The 20,625-nt window shown below is 38.4% G+C and overlaps 1 protein-coding gene across 1 annotated transcript; it reads right to left on the reverse strand.

Annotated features, from left to right (window-relative positions):
- Nucleotides 1–1,033: 1,033 nt before the first annotated feature.
- Nucleotides 1,034–11,383, reverse strand: wdr41 (WD repeat domain 41). Its single transcript, XM_054611877.1, has 14 exons — nucleotides 11,140–11,383; nucleotides 10,990–11,054; nucleotides 7,969–8,084; nucleotides 7,073–7,121; nucleotides 6,845–6,973; nucleotides 6,688–6,750; nucleotides 5,994–6,105; nucleotides 5,801–5,863; nucleotides 4,871–4,975; nucleotides 4,577–4,761; nucleotides 4,356–4,477; nucleotides 3,194–3,279; nucleotides 1,631–1,764; nucleotides 1,034–1,537 (listed from the first exon to the last, which is right to left on the reverse strand). The coding sequence occupies exons 2-14, from the start codon at nucleotides 11,035–11,037 to the stop codon at nucleotides 1,397–1,399; spliced, it is 1,353 nt and encodes a 450-aa protein (XP_054467852.1). The 5' UTR covers nucleotides 11,038–11,054; nucleotides 11,140–11,383; the 3' UTR covers nucleotides 1,034–1,396.
- Between the last annotated feature and the right edge of the window lie 9,242 nt (nucleotides 11,384–20,625).

Below are 20,625 nucleotides of genomic sequence, written 5' to 3' on the forward strand. Positions count from 1 at the left end.
GATGATGTTATATACAGTACACATTATTTTTCAAAGAACAAAAATGATTGTCCATGAGAACTGTAATGTGTGTTTTGAAGGATTTCACTGCTTCAAGCTTTCCATCAGGTGTTTCATTTAGTTTGCTCTCTGGATTATGATGTCTTATTTTGATGTTCTCTGTCAGATACAGAAATGCATTGTGAGAGACGATTAAAGCATACTTTGAAATTTGAAGTTGTGACCTGAATTGCAGCGACGAAGCTCAAGGAGAAGTTTGACATTTTGGGATGAAGAATTGGATCAGATGATCAGTAGCACCGTCATGTCTGTCCGGTTAATAAAAGGCTACAACAAGGAGGATATCGTTGCTTAAAATAAAAAGATGGAAGCATTGGGGGGACAGATAATTAGGCTCTGTCCTTATTCTAGAAAAATCTACCAGCCTCTCTAAAGCTCACCAATTAAAACTTTATATATTGTTTGTTTAACCGGAAGCATTCAAACTACAAATGAAGGCAGGTCTTGTTTGTTTTTTTACGACGTCTTCACCCAAAAAAACATCCTCAAACAAAATCATTAGTTTGTGATTCATTGGTTTGAATTTGTTCTTTTTTTAATTAAATCAATTTTCTTTAGTGAATAAAACTTGCAGAAAGCAGTAACAGTTTTTGACCGTGGTTGTTTTTGAAAGGCTGAACGCAAACAAATATGTATTGGCGCAAAATATATATTAAGTTAGATAAAAACATGTTGTGAATTTTGGAAATTATTACATCTATCTTTTTTTCAATACATTTTGATTTTTGGACTTTAATCATTCTACGCAGCTATCACTGGAATCCGATTCTTTAAATAGTATTATATTAATAATAATAGTCTAACTTGAGCTTTATCTGCAACTGAGCAGAAATACGTTTAAACCGAACCAATAGAAAGGCAAAAAAAGGCTGCGCAGCATTTTAATTTTTGTATTCCACAGCCCTTAATTGAGTCTTTTTACTGGAGGTATGTGCAGGACGATATAAGATATTAATAAGTGAGTTTTAGGTCTGATGGTTTCCAGTCTTTATGCTAAGCTAAGCTAACCAGCTGCAGCTTCATATTTTATGTATCGATATTCTTTTCCAACGCTCGCCAAGAAAATACCTGCTAAGCATTTGACCCAAAACAGGAAATGTCCCGTACAAAAAGGTCAGGTTAGGAATAAAAATATGAGAAAAAAGTGTTTCTGAGATGAGGTATTTTACTGATTTTCTCTTTTTAATTTAAGATAAATACTATCAGTCATTAGGCAAAACAACAACCATTGCACAATCATTAAAAGCAAACAACAATCTTCACAGTAAAAAAAAAAATGATTTGAGAACAACATAACCGACAGCTTCACATCTCTGCTTGTTTAAAGGGTTAAAGGTCAGAGTCCTCCATTCTCCTCCAGCTTCTGGAAGAGTGCCAGGCTGCGGAGGTGGGACTGCCTCTCTCCGTTCTTCCACAGAATCAGCAGGTGGTCCGTCGAGCAGGTGACCAAACCGTTCTCCCTAAAGCTCACGAACATCTGACACAAGGGCAAAAAAACAAAAAGATGGATTGTCAAAGCGCTGCTGTGACACCGTTTTGAAGTTTAGACATCGTAAAAATAAATTCATACCTGGACTGCCCCCGAGTGTCCAATCAGATCACCCGTCAACTCCAGCGTCCTGATGTGTGGGACGTCCGTGACCTTCTTTGATGGAAGATTGGTCTGTTTGTTTGACCGGCTGAAAGACCACATTCCAAAGAACCCTGATGTGATGGACAGACAGGAAAGACTCATATTTAGATAAATGGATTTAAATAGACGTAAACAATACAGGTGATCTGGTGCATAAAGTACTTGTTACCTATATAGTTACTGCATGAACAAAATGCAAAAAATGTCTTTATATTCAGGTGGAGACAGAAGTCAGGTAGAATCAGCTCAAAATAGCAGTTACACATCATCAGTGGAGAAAAATCAACCAGAATGACTGAAACTAAAGCAGCTTGAATCAACATTTTCATATATTTCTATTACAATGGGTCAAATGCCAAGATGTAATGTGAATGTGTTCTTTGGATTCTTTACTTCCTGTGTTAAACTTCAATCAGACTCAGAGGAAAATGTTTATCTGGAAAGACTTAGGAGAGATCTCATCACCTTTTCAGTTGTTATGGTGAATTCTTTTTGGCAAACATTTGCTTATTTACACATCCAACGGTTACAGAGGAGCATGATCATTCATTTGTAGCTGTGTTTGTGTCCACCTGATGAATGTAAGTCCAATGTTCTCTCTCTTTTAGCTCTGTTTTTGGTCTCCACCAACTCCTGAGGGAAAGATCTGTCTCTTTAGCTGCTAATTGCTTCATTATGAGCTATTCTTTAACTGTGTCTGTCTGCTTTTTGATGCTAAGCAGGTAGTGAACAGTGGGGGTTTGACCATCTTATTCTCTGAAAACAACGTTCTGCTGCAGCCCAACACTATGAGAGCAGTGACAGTGAACAGAAACAGTAAAGCTGCAGGCGTGACAGCTAAACAATGAGTTGAAACCCAAACAATGGGGAACTACATTTAAATAAATCCGTACGAAGCTTCCACAATGCCACAATTATGGGAAATACACCAAGTTTCCTGTCCACAGGAGATGTAAGCCATTGATTTGCATCTTTTGGATACATAACAAACAAACGATATATGAATGATTAGCAAGTGATGTAGCCTCTCCAGCCAAGACCTACTAAGAATCACTACAGCTCTACACGGACTGCAAAGAGCTCCACCATCAAAGACGGAACGACCTCACACACACATTTGACTTTAGACCTCCCCACTTAAGTAGAACCCACAGCCTCTCTGAGTGCTGGTACAGTACTCTCTCCTTTGATACATATATATATAAACAATACCACATCTGGACTGCATTACTGCACCTCCACCCCACCCACACATCAAGACACTCACACAAAAAAAATTGAGTGCAGGCAATTTTTTCCTCAGTCTTTGAACTTTCTGATTCATACTCATGTATCTGATCCATCACTGGGAACGGAATCCAGTTTTCATTAAGGCGGCAAACGGTGGGACTACTTCTTCTGCTTCTGCTAATGTGGACTACTTTCCATCCCATCAGCAGTGTGACATTTAAGCATCTTACATGTTACAAGTTAGTGTGTGTCCTGTTGTGTATGTGTCACCTGGAGAGGCGGGTTCAGCAGATAAAGGCAGGTCTTGGATCTCCCACATCCTCACACTGCCGTCCTCAGAGCAGGACATCAGCTCGCTGAAACAGAGACAGTGGCCCACGTTCACATCTGGCTTCAACATGCGTCTGACAGAGTACCTACTAGTTAGCTGGCTTTGTCCACAACAGTCTACAAGCCCATAGAGATTTATTAAAAGTGCATTGAACATCTTGGGTCATTTGGTTTGCCTGGACGACATCAGGGAGTAGACAAAGACTGTATTCTTTTTAGATTTCTTCAGTTGCATTACATTTCCACTAGGTGGAGCTACAGCTCTGTAGGTAGCTCTCTGTATTTTGCCTTATATTTGTATTTTTAAACACTACTATTGTCACTAAGTTTCACTAATATATATTTATCAATTACTAATTGCTTATGCTAGTTGTTTCCTTTTGTAAATAAGAATTGAATAATGATTCTAAAAAAGACTTACCTCAGTTTTATATTGTTCAAATATCTATGCCTTAGTTTCTATCCTTATTAGATGCCTGATTCCTTTTAAAAATTCCCAGCTTCTATGTATTTATATTGTCAATCAATCCTTTGTAGCAGACATAACTTGTATCACTGGTATGTCCAAACATATGAAGTCGACTTACACCTTTTTAAGTATTGGTTTTAGTTTTTAGCAAAGAAGGAGGACCCGCTCCTTGTTGCTTGTTGAGACGGGCATTTTAAACCGGCAACTATTCAACCATTCTTTGAAGATTACCTGCTCAGGGGTCGTCTGATTATTAACTGGAGAGGAAAGTAAAAAAACAAAACAAAAACATCATGGATGCTACGCAAACATATGCTTAATCTTAAGTCTTTCTTTTGTACATTACTGAAACATTTGACGTGTTTGGGAGGCTTGCAGTCTAATATTCTAATATAAGGGAAAACATCCATCCGTGGTTGAAATGTGCAATTTAGGACTAGGGGTTGCAATTTGAGATTGTTTTGTTTAAAAGGGGTCACAAGCCACTAAAAATCTAAATCTTTGATGCATCTATGGGAAAAAAATCCTCTTATTCATCAAATATTCCTCTAAAGAGAACATTTATTATCTTTGAATCATACTGAAACTCTGATTTCCTGTAATTTTCTGTTTGGACATGAACTGATATCTCACCTGTCAGATAAGAGCATGGTGTGTAAGACATTAGAGTCATGGGCAACCTTCTTGTAGGCCACCACCATCTTAGTCTGAATGCTGTACACATACAGGCCGCTGCCCACGGCTGCAAGGATGTGCTACAAAAACACACAAACATTATGTTTTGTTATGGATCACGATAACAAATCAAACAATTTTGAATGACACACAACATCCACTCATGCCGTCTTCCTCACCCGTCCATTGGAGGTCAGATGCTGAATTGACATCTCACTGGGTTTGGGAGCAGCCAGTCGTATTTCAGCCTGAGAGCTGGATTGTGACTCCTCCCACAGGATGTGCTCGTAGCCCAGGATGTTCCAATCAATCGCGTCCCATAAGATCAACTCGCCCGCATGGGAGCCGCTGGCGAAGAGCCCGTCTGAGGAAGACGTGGAACATAAGTCATGTGAACCAAAGGGTGGGACCGGCAATTTCCTCAATATCTCAAAAAAACAACTTCATCGATGGGTCAGAGTTTCCTGACAGACCATTGACGTTGATAAGAGCTCGAATCCTGTCCTGGTGGTCGGACAGGCGGCTGACCTCGGCCACGGACATGGAGGAGTCCGTAGAGACTGTCAGCCTGTAGATCACTGCAGGGAGAAAAAATAATGGACAATGTTCTTTAAAGGTACTATGTGGAACTTTTAGAAAATCATTGTTATCATGGACACCGGTGGCCGTTTAGTGAACTGCAGTTAGCATCCTGTTGTAGGCGCTATCGAGCATTCTGGGCAACGAGCAAAAAAAGTGACATGACGTAACGTTACAATCATATTTTCATAACCATTCCGAGTCCTTTACATAGAAATCAGTCCGCAGCCTGTTACAGGAAACTGAAAGTGGAGGAAGGTCTGAGTTTTTACGTTACAATCCATTAGCGATGGGAAATACAACGTAGGGGTTCTCCAAACAGGTTGAGCCAGGAACATGGCAAAACATCACAATCCATAAACAACAGCAAAACACAGTAGCAAAGTGTTTAATTATGTTATTTGAGTTATTTATGTGAACTTGTTTAATTTCAGCTCAGTGTTCAACAGACAGACAGAAGTGCTACAAAGGCACCGCGAGCAAAAAGCCAATACGAGTAATTCATTCATGAAATCTGGACAAAAGATGTACAGACGACAAAAATAAACACTCAACGGAACAAAGGTCAAGACTGCAGGACACTTTTAAATGGAGAGAGAAATGCCATTGACAGAGACATTAAGGAACATCTTGCATGCAGACACTTCTTAATGCAATGAGCTTATTGATTGATTTTAATAACTTGAATGTACTTGTGCACTGTGCAGCTGTATTATTTCGGAAAATAGAAGCATCCGATCAGGACTCGATATTAAATTACTCCGATCAGGTGCAAAACAACTTGCTCATTTTTGCCCATATTGAACATCAACCCTGTCTCTTACCTATCTCTTTATCCATGGCCGCTGCTATGCAGTTCTTGGGCAGCTCTATCAAAGCAGTTATTCCTGCAAAATGCCAAAACAGACGGACAACATTACTCAGTTTGTTTGCAAACGGGGGGTGAGAGCAGTTGGGCCAACAATCAGCCCACGGCGGATTATTGTGACAGTTGTGTTTCCCGTTGTTTCCCCTCACCGGTGTCGCTGTGGTTCTGTCTCTGACACTGCAGCTGGAAGTCTTTGTTCCACACACACAGCTCTTCCCCGCCAGAGACCCACACACACAGACGCTCCAGCACCAGCAAACACTGAGGGAGACACACACATGACTGCATGAGATACATGTGCTATTTTTAAATTTGGACATGCACACATCAATGCATCAGCACACACACACACACAACCACACACACACAAAATCTGGGAGGAAAATAAATCAAAAACAATTAGCCTTAGATGGCTGTAATTAACCTTAATGTGATCAAGAGGAGGCAATTACCATTTTATCTTAAGTCATAACTGGCAGAACAACCTTTGTGTCAAACATTTTAATTAGTATATTATATATCATGCCAATACAAACTTAATGCCCAGATTTAGATGATTGGAATATACATAAAAAGAATGTGAAGGGCCAAGCCGCACCGTATATGTTCTATATGTGTCTGATGCATTTGTGCAGATATAACCTTCAAAACTACTTTAAATACTTCATATTTTTCCATTTTTAAAAGATGAAAATATTTGTTTGCAAGATGCATTTCAGACTAACTTTGTTGTCAGGGAATATTTGTTAATACAGAACCGCTTATCTGCACAAAGCAGAAGTGCACACAATAAAAACTAAGAAAAGGATTATTGTGTCTCAAGTGGTTGATCACAACATTTACCTTTACAGAAGACTGAAGATCTGAAATGGTCTGAACCCTGTTGCCAGTATCAGGGTCCCACAGCTGACAAGTCAGGTTAAGAAAACCGAATTTGAATTACAAACAACAACAATACCATGTTTCAGTGCGTTCGCTCTGTATTTTTGGATGAGGATACACTGAGACTTCGGTCTGAGGAGGCCGTGATGAGTGAGGTGTGTGACGTGAGTCCATTATTACAGCTGAAGGTGGTTATGGCCGTTATCTGCTGAGAATGGCCCCTCAGCTCCTGCAGCCTCTCCCCGGTCTAACAGTCAGAAAGAGGAGAAAAAAACCAAACAATTAGCACCACTGTGTTGTGTACATTTCCACATTGCACTGAATAAATCAACTTGCAGCGTATTACCTCGACATTCCACACCAAAACAAGGCCGTCGTCGCCTGCTGAGGCACATCTGGAAAACACAAGACGAGTTGTTTCACGCCAAGTGAGACTCATACGTGACAAAAATACTTCAGTGCACTTGGCAGGCCTCATCTTACGCGTAGTCAAACACACCAAGTTAATCTGGTCTGTGTGAGGAATCATTTCCCGTAGGTCCATCTCCTCCAGAGAAATCTTAACAAAACATCTGTCCTGGGGGTTTCCCCCCCTCACTTGGCCTCTGACCCTCAACCATCCACACTACCTGTTCCCAAAATCAACAGACAGGATGACCGGATAAAGAAAAAAAGAGAGATAAAATGAGAACAGAGGAACTGTCGAGGATACAGTTTCGGACTTGGAAAGCAATCTGGAGAGAATTTTCTGCCCTTTGCCCCCCGACTGTGGACTTGTGTGCGGAGAGGACGAGACCCAGAGGACGGGGTTATTACTGGAGGAGACCAGGCGTGAAGCATCCCCCACCTCCTGACACACACACACACACACACACACACACACAGATACTTAGTTCTGTTATAAATCCCAATCTGACCTCTTATGCAGACCCACTCTACCATGCCGGTGTGCAGCATGCTTCCACAAAGCGGCGCAGAAAAGAGAGCAGGTGCAGAACCTTTCTACTTGTGTGAGCATGTGTGTATGGACGGCATTAAAAGGCTTTGGTTACACTGTACTGTGCACACACAATCACATAGTGGTGATGATTGGGCTCTTGTCATGCTCTGTAAGTTTTCTGTAGGTGAGGATCTCCTGTCAATCACAGAGGGATAGAGGCCAGCCAAGGGTAGAGAGGAGAGGAGTTAGAGAGAGCGAGGAAGAAAAAAAAAATAGGAGGGGAGGGGTTGAGGTCTGCTTACCTGAAGTCATCAATCTGCACCAGAAATCGAACAATGTCAAAATGTCCTTTCAGCACCTGCAGCTCAGTGAACCAGTTTTTGGGCTGTTCCTCTCCGATGCACAACACGGGGCTTTTCTGCAGACATAAGAGGGAAAGTAGTGAGACAAACAAGCTGAGGTGCAGAGGAAGACAGTGGACTCTGAGACAGGAGGCTGGAGAGAATAGAGCAGACAGTGGTGGAAAGTACATTTACTCAAGTATTGTACAACTACAATTTACATTTGTTGCTATTTTATACTTCTACTCCACTACATTTAAGAGGGAAATATTGTACTTTTTACTGGACTTTACTCTTATGTCAGCGTAAAAAATATAAGCTTATTAAATTCACGTATTGGTTTTTGGTCCCCGTTGTGCTTCAGATATCTATGAGTTTTTAACAGTTTCAACGAAGAGTCTTTTCCCCTCTATACTTCTTTAATGATTTTCTTCTTCAGGCCCACAGTGTTTGAATGATCCAATACTTCATAAAAAAGAAACAATGATTCAAGAAAAGTCCGCAGAATTAATAAAAATGTTTGTATTAATCATCTCACGACCCCTCAGATTTATCTTGTGACCTTTTAGAGGTTGAGAACCACTGGACTTAACTGCTTAACTGTATAGAAAGTTGTTAAAATTAGCTCCACCTCAAAAAGAATTACAATAAAAAATACACAATATGAACTGAGTTCACGATATCAACAGACAATAATTATGAAAAAAGAAAACATACATCTTAAAAGATTAAGACATAATAAAGAACAAATTGGACAGCATGCATTAATGTTTTTCAATTAAAACTGTTCAGAAGAAAGCGGGCTCTTGATAACATGTACTACGGCATCCCAGACCAGAGAACACGTATTGTTTGTTGTACATGTACAGCCGTGGCCAAAAGTATTGAGAATGACACAAGTATTGGTTTTCACAAAGTTTGCTGCTTCAGTGTTTTTAGATCTTTTTGTCAGATGTTACTTTGGTATACTGAAGTATAATTACAAGCATTTCAGAAGTGTCAAAGGCTTTTATTGACAATTACATTAAGTTTATGCAAAGAGTCAATATTTGCAGTGTTGACCCTTCTTTTTCAAGACCTCTGCAATTCGCCCTGGCACGCTGTCAATTAACTTCTGGCCCACATCCTGACTGATGACAGCCCATTCTTGCATAATCAATAATTGGAGTTTTTCAGAATTTGTGGGTTTTTGTTTGTCCACCCACCTCTTGAGGATTGACCACAAGTTTTCAATGGGATTAAAGTCTGGGGAGTTTCCTGGCCATGGACCCAAAATGTCGATGTTTTGTTCCCCGAGCCACTTAGTTATCACTTCTGCCTAATGGCGAGGTGCTCCATCGTGCTGGAAAAGGCATTGTTCGTCACCAAACTGCTCTTGGATGGTTGGGAGAAGTTGCTCTCGGAGGATGTTTTGGTACCGTTCTTTATTCATGGCTGTGTTCTTAGGCAAAAGTGTGAGTGAGCCCACTCCCTTGGCTGAGAAGCAAACCCCACACATGAACTGTGAGTGCATCTGCACGCAAAGAAGCCACTTCTCTCCAGGAAAAACATCAGGGACAGACGGATATTCTTCCAAAGGTACAGGGATTGGACTGCTGAGGCCTGGGGTAAAGTCATTTTCTCTGATCAATCCCCTTTCCGATTGTTTGGGGCAAAAGCTTGTCCGGAGAAGAGAAGGTGAGCGCTACCATCAGTCCTGTGTCATGCCACCAGTAAAGCATCCTGAGACCATTCATTTCATGTGTGGGGGTGCTTCTGTTGTGTATTTTATCATATTCTGCTATACCTTGCTGTAATGAGGCCATGGAGTTGTTGCATGCTGTGTGATATTGAGAGTCTGGGTTCTTAGGAGCTGCCCTAATAATGACCTCATGACCTACATAAGACATGACAACCTTGTTTATAGTGATGTTTACACAGATGGAGGATACTAGGGTCTCAGGAAAAATTTCAAAAAGTGTATGTTTCAAGGTGTCTGGATGATGTATGTACTGCTCAACATGTGTTTTGCCTTTGTGCACATTGAAGGGATGCACAACACAGATATAAGTCCAGCCTGAAGGCTGAGAACCTCAGTCCATGCTGAATCTCTGTGTGGGCTCCATTCTGCGCAGAATGACTTCAGATGCATTGATTCAATTAAGAAATTGTTGAAACTGCATCAACGGACCTGGACATCTTCCTTCATCCTTTGATATCAAATGATATACTACACTTCTCAGCCAAAGGAGTGGGCTCACTCATACTAGTACCAGTCAAAAGATTGGACACACCTTCTCATTCAATGTTTTTTCTTAATTTTTTCTACATTGTAGATTAATATTGAAGACATCCAAACTATGAAGGAACACATATGGAATTATGTGGTAAACAAACAAATGCTCAACAAACCAGAATATGTTTTATATTTTAGATTCTTCAAAGTAGTTGAATGAGAAGGTGTGTCCAAACTTTTGACTGGTACTGTATATATATATATATATATATATATATATATATATATATATTATTTATTATTTTATTTCATATGTTTTACTATTATACATGTTTTATTATACATTATATTTTTATATTATATAATATATATATATATATATATATATATATATATATATATATATATATATATATATAGTACCAAAAAGTTTGGACACACCTTCTCATTCAATGGCTTTTCTTTATTTTTCTTAATTTTTTCTACATTGTAGATTAATATTGAAGACATCCAAACTATGAAGGAACACATATGGAATTATGTGGTAAACAAACAAATGCTCAACAAACCAGAATATGTTTTATATTTTACATTCTTCAAAGCAGTTGAATGAGAAGGTGTGTCCACACTTTAACTGGTACTATATATATACTTGGTTACTTTCCACCACCTGTCAATCTCACAGACCTTTTTTTTTTGCAGGAACACACAGTATTACAATACAAAGAAGAGAAATACATCATGAAATATGGATTAATAAACATTACCTCCACTGAGCCCTGAGCCTCTCGACCACCAAGAATCCACCTGAGCATCGTGTTTTATGTGTCATCTGGAGGAAACATAATGAAGACAGGTTATATATGAATCTGAATAAGAGAAACAAAACAAAAACAAAAGCATGCACTTCGCCTTACTCATCAGCGTCAGCAGAGGAACCAGAGACGCTTCCGCTTGATGCAATTAAATATCGTTTTATTAATTGAATCCCTCTTTTGAAACGATATTGAGTTGTAACACGGCTTGGTTTGGTTGCCAGGATAGTTTCACTTAAATGTGACGTTACTGCAGAGGTTTGTAAGCGAGCTTCATGTGTTTTTCGCCATCACGACCACAACAACTCATCCATGTGACTCAGACTACGGAAGCTTTGGTTGGACAAACTACGGAAGCTTTGGCTGGACAAACTTCATTCAGGCCGATAAATAGTTGGACCGCTGTACCAACACATTTTATTTATATATTTATTTATCCTTTTTTATGTAAAGATAGCCATCCAGACTTGCTTTAAAATATATTTAAAAATATTCTGTTATTAATTATGTTGTTTTTTTCCACCAGAAAGTCATATCAACTTACCCTAAAATAATTTAAATTACATGTTCTCCTTTTCCCCCCATTGAATAATGCAAAATCTTTCTATATGCATAACAGTGTTTCCAGTTTTTGCCTCCTTATGGGTTAAAAAAATGCCTTTCCCTCTTTTTTTCAGCTTTATCAGTATGCCTATAATTAAGCAAACTCAAAACCACAATTAAAATGTAGAAATATATATATATATATATTTTATAAATCTTTAACACAGAGTTGTGAACGAATAATTATAATTATTAATTTAAAAAGGGAAAAATAAATAAACTGAAATGGGATTTGGTTTTAGTGGTTGCTTTAAAATATATTTAAAAATACTCTGTTTTTATTTACATTAGTTTTTCCCACAAAAAGGTAAAATAAACTTACCCTAAAATAATTGAAATTACATTTACTCCTTCTCCCCCATTGAATAATGCAAAACCTATGAATAAGCAAACAGGGTTGCCAGTTTTTTGCCTCCTTAGGGGTCATACAAATGTCTGTCAAAACCACAATAAAAATTTAAAAAAATTAAAATGAAAGTCTTCTTTTACAAATCTTTAACACAGAGCTGTGAAAGAATAATTATAATTAATAATTTAAAAAAATAAATAAACTGAAATGGGATTTGGTTTTAGTGGTTGTAAGTTAATGCAGTCCTTAAACTTAGTGCACTGTCCATCTCAATCATACTACAATATACTACTGGAGGAAATTAATAAGCGTATGTATTGGAATCTAGCCTAAATTTGTGGAAAACCATCAAAATGGTACAAAAAGTAGCTAAAAATGATTACAACACACCCAAAAGTCAATGCTAAAGCACGGAAGGATTCACGTTTCTACATCAAACTTGTGTTAATTGCATATTTATTGAACCACTGTTGGCTGCCAGACTAGTACATACACAGATAAACTCTTTAGCAGATGAATGTGAAACAGTTTTCTAGAGTCAAACATTCATCATTCTGCACAGAGAAACTCAAACATCCAATGGAAGTAACAAGAATAAGAAAACATTTTTGTGTGTCATTCTCCTTTAAACAACTAGATGGCAGTGTGTAACAATCCCATGAGAGCAGAGGAAGATTCAAACCTCCATTTAACAGAAAAAATAAGTATTTTTTCTAACTGGCTGCCTTTTCGTTGATCTAAATAATATGTTTTATTCCTGAAAGACAAAATAAAATAATTTGATTGATTCTCTGGTATGATGTTAAAACACTCTCTGCCTTCAGTTGTTTTTACTTCCCCTTACATTTCTCTCCTCCATCCCATGACTTCTGCATTAATGTTGACCTGCTCTCCCTCCATATCTTCCTCCTCCTCCATCCTCCTCCTCCTCTCGGTGTCTCCCCTGTTAACACACAGATAGACACACACACACACACACAGTCACACATCACCCCTAGCTGTGTCTACTCCTGCTCCCGCGATTGAGACGACACGCGGTGTAGGGCCTGTGACCTTCATGGTGGCTCAGATCTGCGGCTGGCACTGATTTCTGATTTAGTGTCGATCCGCCGCGCTTGTCAGGGGCTGCGAGGTGCTTTCCATGCGGTAATAGAAAAGCTCAAGGGCAGCTAGAGAAAGGAGGAGGGGAATCGGTGGAGGTGGAGTGAATGGGTTTTAGATTTGGGGATGGTGTGTGATGCTCTGTTTGTTTAACCGTCTGTCAGATATCTGAATGAAGAGGTCAAATATGTAGACTCCAGAGATGTGAATCAGTATATGATTAATGCAAAAAATGATAAAGAAAGTGATCCAAGTACATAAGCAACAAGATGCTGTAAGGCCGTACTTATAGGCACAATGATGCTTTTAGCTAAATGCTAATGTATGCATGATAACATGCTCATGAAAAGATGGCTAACATGCATATATTCCGCATGTTTACAATGTTCAACATCTTGGTTTAGCGTATTTTTATGCAAACATTTAGTACTTTGCACTGAACACAAAGTAGAGATGAATATCATTAGGTTTGCAGGTATTTTGTCATAAACCAAAATATTGCACGAATTGAAATTTTGACCTGATGGTGGTGCTAGACCAAAAGTCAGAGAAGCACCAAAGTTACTTCAATTCATCCTGACGGGGGACAAAAATGTCTGCCCCAAGTTTAATGATGCTCCATCAAATAGTTGTCAAAATACTCTGTGGGGACAATGAATGTCTGCACAAAACTTGATGGCTATTCTTTCAAAACTTTTTGAGACCAATTGACCGATCAATCAACTAAATATCAACCTAATGGCTTACCAAGGTTTGTTGGGTACATCCTCTGGTAACCATGAATATGCAAAAGAATGCAGCAGTCCCTTGAGTAAATGTTGAGATATTTCACAGAAAACGTGAAGAATATGACCTGTTGGTGGTGCTAGAGGAAAAGTCAGGGAATAACAAAAGTCATGAGGATTCATCCTCTGGGAACGATGAATGTTTGCACCTAATTTCATTGTAATCCATCCAATAGTGGAACAGCTGACCCACTAAAGTATGGACATTGTGACGAGCATAGCTTAAAAAAATGAACGCAATGAGGCTTGGAGGGTTCCAGGAAATGAGGCGGGGAAAAGTAAAATTCAAACACATTATCGGGTGAAGATGATAGAAAAGATAAACACCAGGTGAGCTCAGACAGGGAGGCATTCAGGAGCTCACTGGGAACAAATGGGAGGAAAAACAGTAAGTGGTTCCTGAATGCAGCAGCCTTGGCCCAGTGTAGACGAGGTGTCAGATATGACCAATGGATGGAATCAGCTAAGAGGTGAAGTCATGATGCGATGGCCACCAAAGCACTCCAAGCACTAAAGACCACAGTCAAAAGAAAAAGGTCTGTCTGCTCCCTCTTCCTCCTGCTACCCCGTTCTGCACCCTGTAAGGAAAACAAATGGTTATTATGATGGAAAAGGAATTAAGCTGTGATTTAACAACAGGGCCCGACAACAGGATTGGATAACGGGCTCCCTCCTTTGCTGTTCGGAGGGGTCGTGTAGAAGAGAGGCTCTTACTTGACCAACACACTTCACTGTCCCTCTTCATCAGCCGATCACTGTGTTCTGCTTTACCTAGAGAGGCCTCAGGCTCACACGAGAGCTGCACTCAGACCTCAATACGAAGGGAAGTATCAGAAGTCCAAAGCTTATGATTTAGAGGATTATTGTATTTTCCAATATCAACATATCCAAAATTTGCCTACTTTCCTATCCTTATACTATTAATTCCATAAAAATCTTTAAAATCAAGTCGAAATTAAAATGTTTTGTATTTTTTCTCAGGTCTAAAATGAAATTCTAAAACATCAAGGCACTGTAGTTTTTTAGCAAAAGTGACTCAAAATGGAGTAAATAGAGCAGTTGTTGGGGACTATTTTCTGCCGCGGATTAATACACATTTGGTGTATTAGTGAGTATTTACAGCAGCAGGACATTGTATGTATGAATATATGTTTTTATCTATGAGTTCTATTACCTATACTACCATACTTTTTAGTATAAAAGAAAAATATTCAGTATGTAAAATGCAGTATGCCAAAAAATACCAGGATGCATCATGCAGTTTGCAAGCGGGCATGCTTTTTATGCTATTCTGACCCCACAATCCTGCAGCAACCTGCAGCGGATATTTCAGCCAATAGATCAAAGTTCAAGATGCAATATTTTGAGGAAGAGGTATCTACCAAATGAATGCATACTTCATGTAACAGTATGTATTTAGTTAGGGAAGCTGCAGTACGTACTAAAAGTAAAAGTATGAGATTTGGAACGCAGTCATAAATTGTAAGTAGAATAACTTAATAGGATATTTTCCAGAACAGAATTTGCTCTTTGCAGAAAGGAAACATTCTCGGGGAAAATGGACATGCTTTTCTGATTGATGGTATTCAGAATGTAGTAAAAAATGATTCGTACGCAGCCCCGTCCTTCCTGATCCTGATGTTGGAAAGACATTGTTCTGACATGTCTTTTGTTTCAATCATACTCAGACATGAAAACACAAATGTCCCTCTCTAGAGCCAGTGTTTGGTTTGTCCTTTCTGGGCTACTGTAGAACCACAGCGGCCAGCTCTGAGAAGAAATCCTGCTATATATGTAGATATAAACGGCTCATTCAAAGGTAACAAAAAACTTTTAACCCGCAAAAAAACCCAAAGAATTCCTCTCTTCTCACGTCTACTGATATTTGACTATTTGATTTTATCCACTTTTTTGCCAGTTTTGAAACATCTGGCTCTGAGACATTTGGAGAAGGATTTATTTTGCTTTCTTTCTTTTTTTGGTTTAAAATAAGACATTTAAAAAGTCAACAGCAACATCTTTTTCCAGAATCAGTGTCCCCGTTTTTTTCAGATAATCCACAGAACAGTTTTCATAAAGACTATTTGTTTTGTAGAAAGTAGTTCCAGTGAAAACATTATATCTTTTTTTTAACTGACCCTTTTAACCTGTATGGTGACACTTGGTGCCATAACACCTAATTAAAACAAAGTGCGTGTGGATCTGATTGGAATATATATGACACCTAATCCAGAGGGTGATGGTCTGAAGATGACCACAGAAGAAGCCTGAGTGTGTTCAAGCTTGTCACTTTGATTTGTCACATGAGTATGACTGTAATTGCTGTGTTTCAGTCATCATAGGTTAATTACCAGCCTTGACCTATTACATACACACATGCAGAGACACGCTTTAGACATGCGGATGGAAGGATCGTTTGAGTACAACCCTTAAAAAAATGTTAGAAGTCACACAGCTCAGTAATGTAAAGCTGCCTCTTCTCTTTTCCTCTGTTTCGTCTTCTTCACTGTCTAACTGATCATCGCTGCCTGTCTCTCTCACCCCTCCTCCCACATCCCTCCCTCATCTGGTGACCCACTAATGTTCTGTTCATTTTCTCTTATGAATAGATAATGGGCAGAAATCAAATCTCTTCATTTGCATGTAATACAATTAAGACCTTTTCAAACAATGACAAATGGAGGGAGCAGCGAGGTGTCAGTCAGCCCCGTCAGTGAGGAGGAGCAGAGGCAGCGTCGGCGAGGCCTATACTCCGTTTTAACGAAAATTAATAAAACCTTCAGATGGAATTTTCTCGCCGCCATCTGGCATAACAATCACCAAGACACTCCTGGAGTCTGCCTGTCAAATAAAATTAAAGTTCTCATGAATTTGGATTCCCAACGTTGATGTGACGACACCAACACCGAAAAAAACAAGGAATTCTTTCTACACATCAATACCTGATGGAATTTGTGGCCCAAACTGATCTAAGAGATCAATTTTTGTGTTTCCTCATTGGATGATTGAGTACGGACATTAGAAAACAGGTCATGTTAGTGTTACTTAAAGGATAAATTCTATTTTTTTTTAAGTCTCCCTCAAAACAGTACCCACATGTCCATTTGTAAGCTACATTAAATAAAAATTGTTTGTACTTATCACTGTATCTCCGCCCTGAAGAGATCTCTTTATGCTAAGCTAAGCTAACCGGCAAATAGCTCCAGCTTCATATTTAAGGTATGTGAGAGCGGTATCGATCTTTTCCCATCAAGCTCACAGCAAAAAAGCTAATATTTCCCAAATCCCCCAAATTTTCAAGTTATTTATTACCATGTGCAAAACAATTGCAGAGAAGCAGTTGTTAGTGTCAATGGATATCATGCTCCCTCTAACAATGCTCAATAAATATGTAATATAGTTTAAAAAGAAAATCATGCATGTAGAAAAAAAAGAGAATCTTAGATACAGAAGTGCAGAAGTTCAAATATAGGGATAAAATATAAAATATTTGTAGCACACAGAAATTACAATATGAAAAACTGAATGCAAACATACATGTATTTAATTTATATGTGTAATGAGAAGTAATATATTATCCATAAAGGTAAAGTGACAATGTAATGGTAAAACAAACAGTGAACAGTGAATATAAACAATAAAACAATCAGTTATTCTTCTAAAGGAAGCTCATTTTTTGTCTTATTACAAAAGATTGGCAGCAAACTCCTCAGTCCTTCTTCTGTGGAAAATACGTTTTTAAGGTCAAGCTTCCTGTTAGTCAAATCAAGTGGGTTTCTCACAAAGTTGTAGTTTTTTTAGTATGGCATTACTGCTGCATTTCATTCCTTGCTTAGCTGCGGTGTAAGATTGGTTACAAAACACTTAACTTTGAAAACACCCACTTTATATGACTCATTTTGATTTATGTAGCCTCAAATTAGCTTCAACAAAATCTATTTTTGCACAGAATCAAGACTCTGATTTTATCCCATCTCTTGTTTTGAGACAGACTTTAGCGAAATTGTGGGGCTGTATGATTATTTGCTTTTCTTGCCAGAGTTAGATGAGGAGACTGATACCACAATCAATGTCTGTATGCTAATTATGAGGAAAAGGGAGAAACAGCTAGCCTTGCTGCTTCTGAAAGGGACAGAATTTCCCTATCAGCACATCTAAAGCTCATATTTAACACATTATATATTTTGTTGCTCTATGCATTGTTCTGTAAATATGGTAAAAAAGCATATTACGTGGACCCTTTAATCATTTTGATTTCTAAAACAGTAGCCTGGTGCTTAGTCATAAATATGAATTCACATGATTTCATTCAGACTTCCCCTTATTATACACAAATTTAAACATGTTAACACAATAACCATATGTATACACACACACACACACACACACAAATCGTCTCTCACACAATCACACAAACACACACACACACACACACACACACACACACACACACACACACACACACACACACACACACACACACACACACACAGGAAAATTAATGAGCTCTCATTCATAATCCCAGATCGAGAGAGCCATATTCACCCTTGGATGGTTTATTGACTGATTTCATTTATTTGTGTGGAATAAATGGGAGGTAAACATTGGCTCGCTCTCACATTTTTTTCTGCGACACACTCGCTGCACAGCATTCTGGGAGAAATGATCCCACCAGCAGCGGGGTCACTGATTGGCTACCTCGTCAGTGTGTGACAAATTACCCAATGAGAAATAGGTTACCCATTTCCACAAACTAATTAACCTGTGTGATAGTGAAACAAATTATTACATTTATGTAATATTATTTCACATCTGTCGCTAGACTGCAAAAATCTTTATCCGTGTGCTTCATCGCCCCCCCGATCTATTTTTCTTTATGATTATAATCCAGACATCATGGAAGCTCTGCACAAACTGTACTGTATAGTACATAAAGAAGGATTTATTTTAAAGGACTTAACATTGTTTCAGAACCTTAAATAAAAATCCAAAATTATTCAAAAGCTGATTGTTTTTTGTCAATTACAGAAGGTTAACAAGCAATTTGAGCACTATTGTCTAACATGTGGATCATGAACCCTTCAGGGTCACAAGATTTATTAATTTCCCCTTTTTTTGTACAATTATTTCTATTTTATTTCATGCTTTCCACCACAAGGTTTTGCTTACAATCTAGTTCTGACACAATTGTACAATACCTTTATGTATAAGATAAATTACAGTATGCTATTCTAGAATTGTGTCCGGCTAATTTAAGACTTTAATACGTTCATAAACACAATACGTAAGACACAAGACACATGTGCAGTCACATCAGAGTCACAAAATGAATCTGAGGGCTCATAAGATGATCGACAAGACATATGTAGATTTTAGCTATATGGATTATGTTCATAATTTATGGCTTTCTGATCTTTTTCTTTTTTGTGAAATACAGTTTTACCTCTAAAACTCTTTGGTTTAGATGCTCAAAATTCATATTTCCATTTAAAACCAGTGGCAAAAATGCAGGGAACAATGAGGTGAGTAAACAAACCACTTTTTAAAGGATTGTTCATGAGTTAAAGGTGCAGCGTCTAGCATTTAATTGTGTCTAGTAGCAAAAAAAATATTTTATTATTAATATCTATGTTTTCAGTAGTGTATAATGATGTGAAAATAAGAATAGTTGTGTGTTTGTTACCTTAGAATGAGACGTTTGTATCTACATATGCAGCTGGTCCTCTTGGTGGACTCGTCTGCCATGTTTCTACAGTAGCCCAGAAAGGACAAACCATACACTGGGTACAAAGGAGAAGTTTCAGTTGGTTGCAATCTGCCACCTCATCACCAGGTGTCACCAAATCCTACACACTGCACCTTTAAAAGAGAAAGATAAGACATCTGTCAAGAGTCGCAGAAAGCCTGCAACAATACATATCTTTAATTTAGAAAAATGCACATACTCAGCAATAATGAACTTTGATTACTCTAAGAGCAAGGGCTTACAAATGAAAGGTAAAAGGATAACATGTTAAACACAGATAGGAATTATATACAGTAATTTCACCACACCAGCTACCTAATCTATTACTATTACGTTTACAGTAGCTGCAGCCAGTTTTTATATTTGACTTGAAAATATGTCTTAAAGATGTCTTACAGTTTAAAAATGTAGAACGATACTTACAACTAAAACCTCCTTGTAATCATGCTGAGCAGTTCTTTCAAGTATTAAAATCAATGCAGCTGAACCAGAGGTATCTATTTTATTCCATGCATTATTCTTTCTTGTCAAAACCTACCGCCTACACTACCCACGATGCAACCCGACAGGCAAAAGTTCTGTTTGAGATTCTGGTGTGTTATGCTAGTAGCGGCTAACGTAGCCCGGGGCCTCTGGCCTGCAGCAGAGATGAGCAGCGAGTTAAAGAGATCTCACTTCTTTATAACTGAAAAACACCAGATATTCTTTCTCAAATTGGTACTTGTAGTCTTCAGACTCAAAAGATGCTGAATCATGAATCATGTGACAGTCATCACTTTAACACAGAGTCTGTGTTGTAAAATAGAGGATAATATGGATTGACAGTCTAATAGATGACCCAAAAATAACAATTCTGCATCCTGATAGAGAATGAAAAATTATGAATAAGATTAGCAGTAAAGATTAGTCAGCAAGAGAATTGACTAAAATGATGTGAAAAGTCAAAATATCTGCATTTGCAGCACAAGTTCTGTACAACCAGAGAGCTGAGTTGCCATGACGCC

Source organism: Anoplopoma fimbria, chromosome 14 (genome assembly GCF_027596085.1).
Source record: "Anoplopoma fimbria isolate UVic2021 breed Golden Eagle Sablefish chromosome 14, Afim_UVic_2022, whole genome shotgun sequence".
Taxonomy (NCBI): Eukaryota; Metazoa; Chordata; class Actinopteri; order Perciformes; family Anoplopomatidae; genus Anoplopoma; species Anoplopoma fimbria.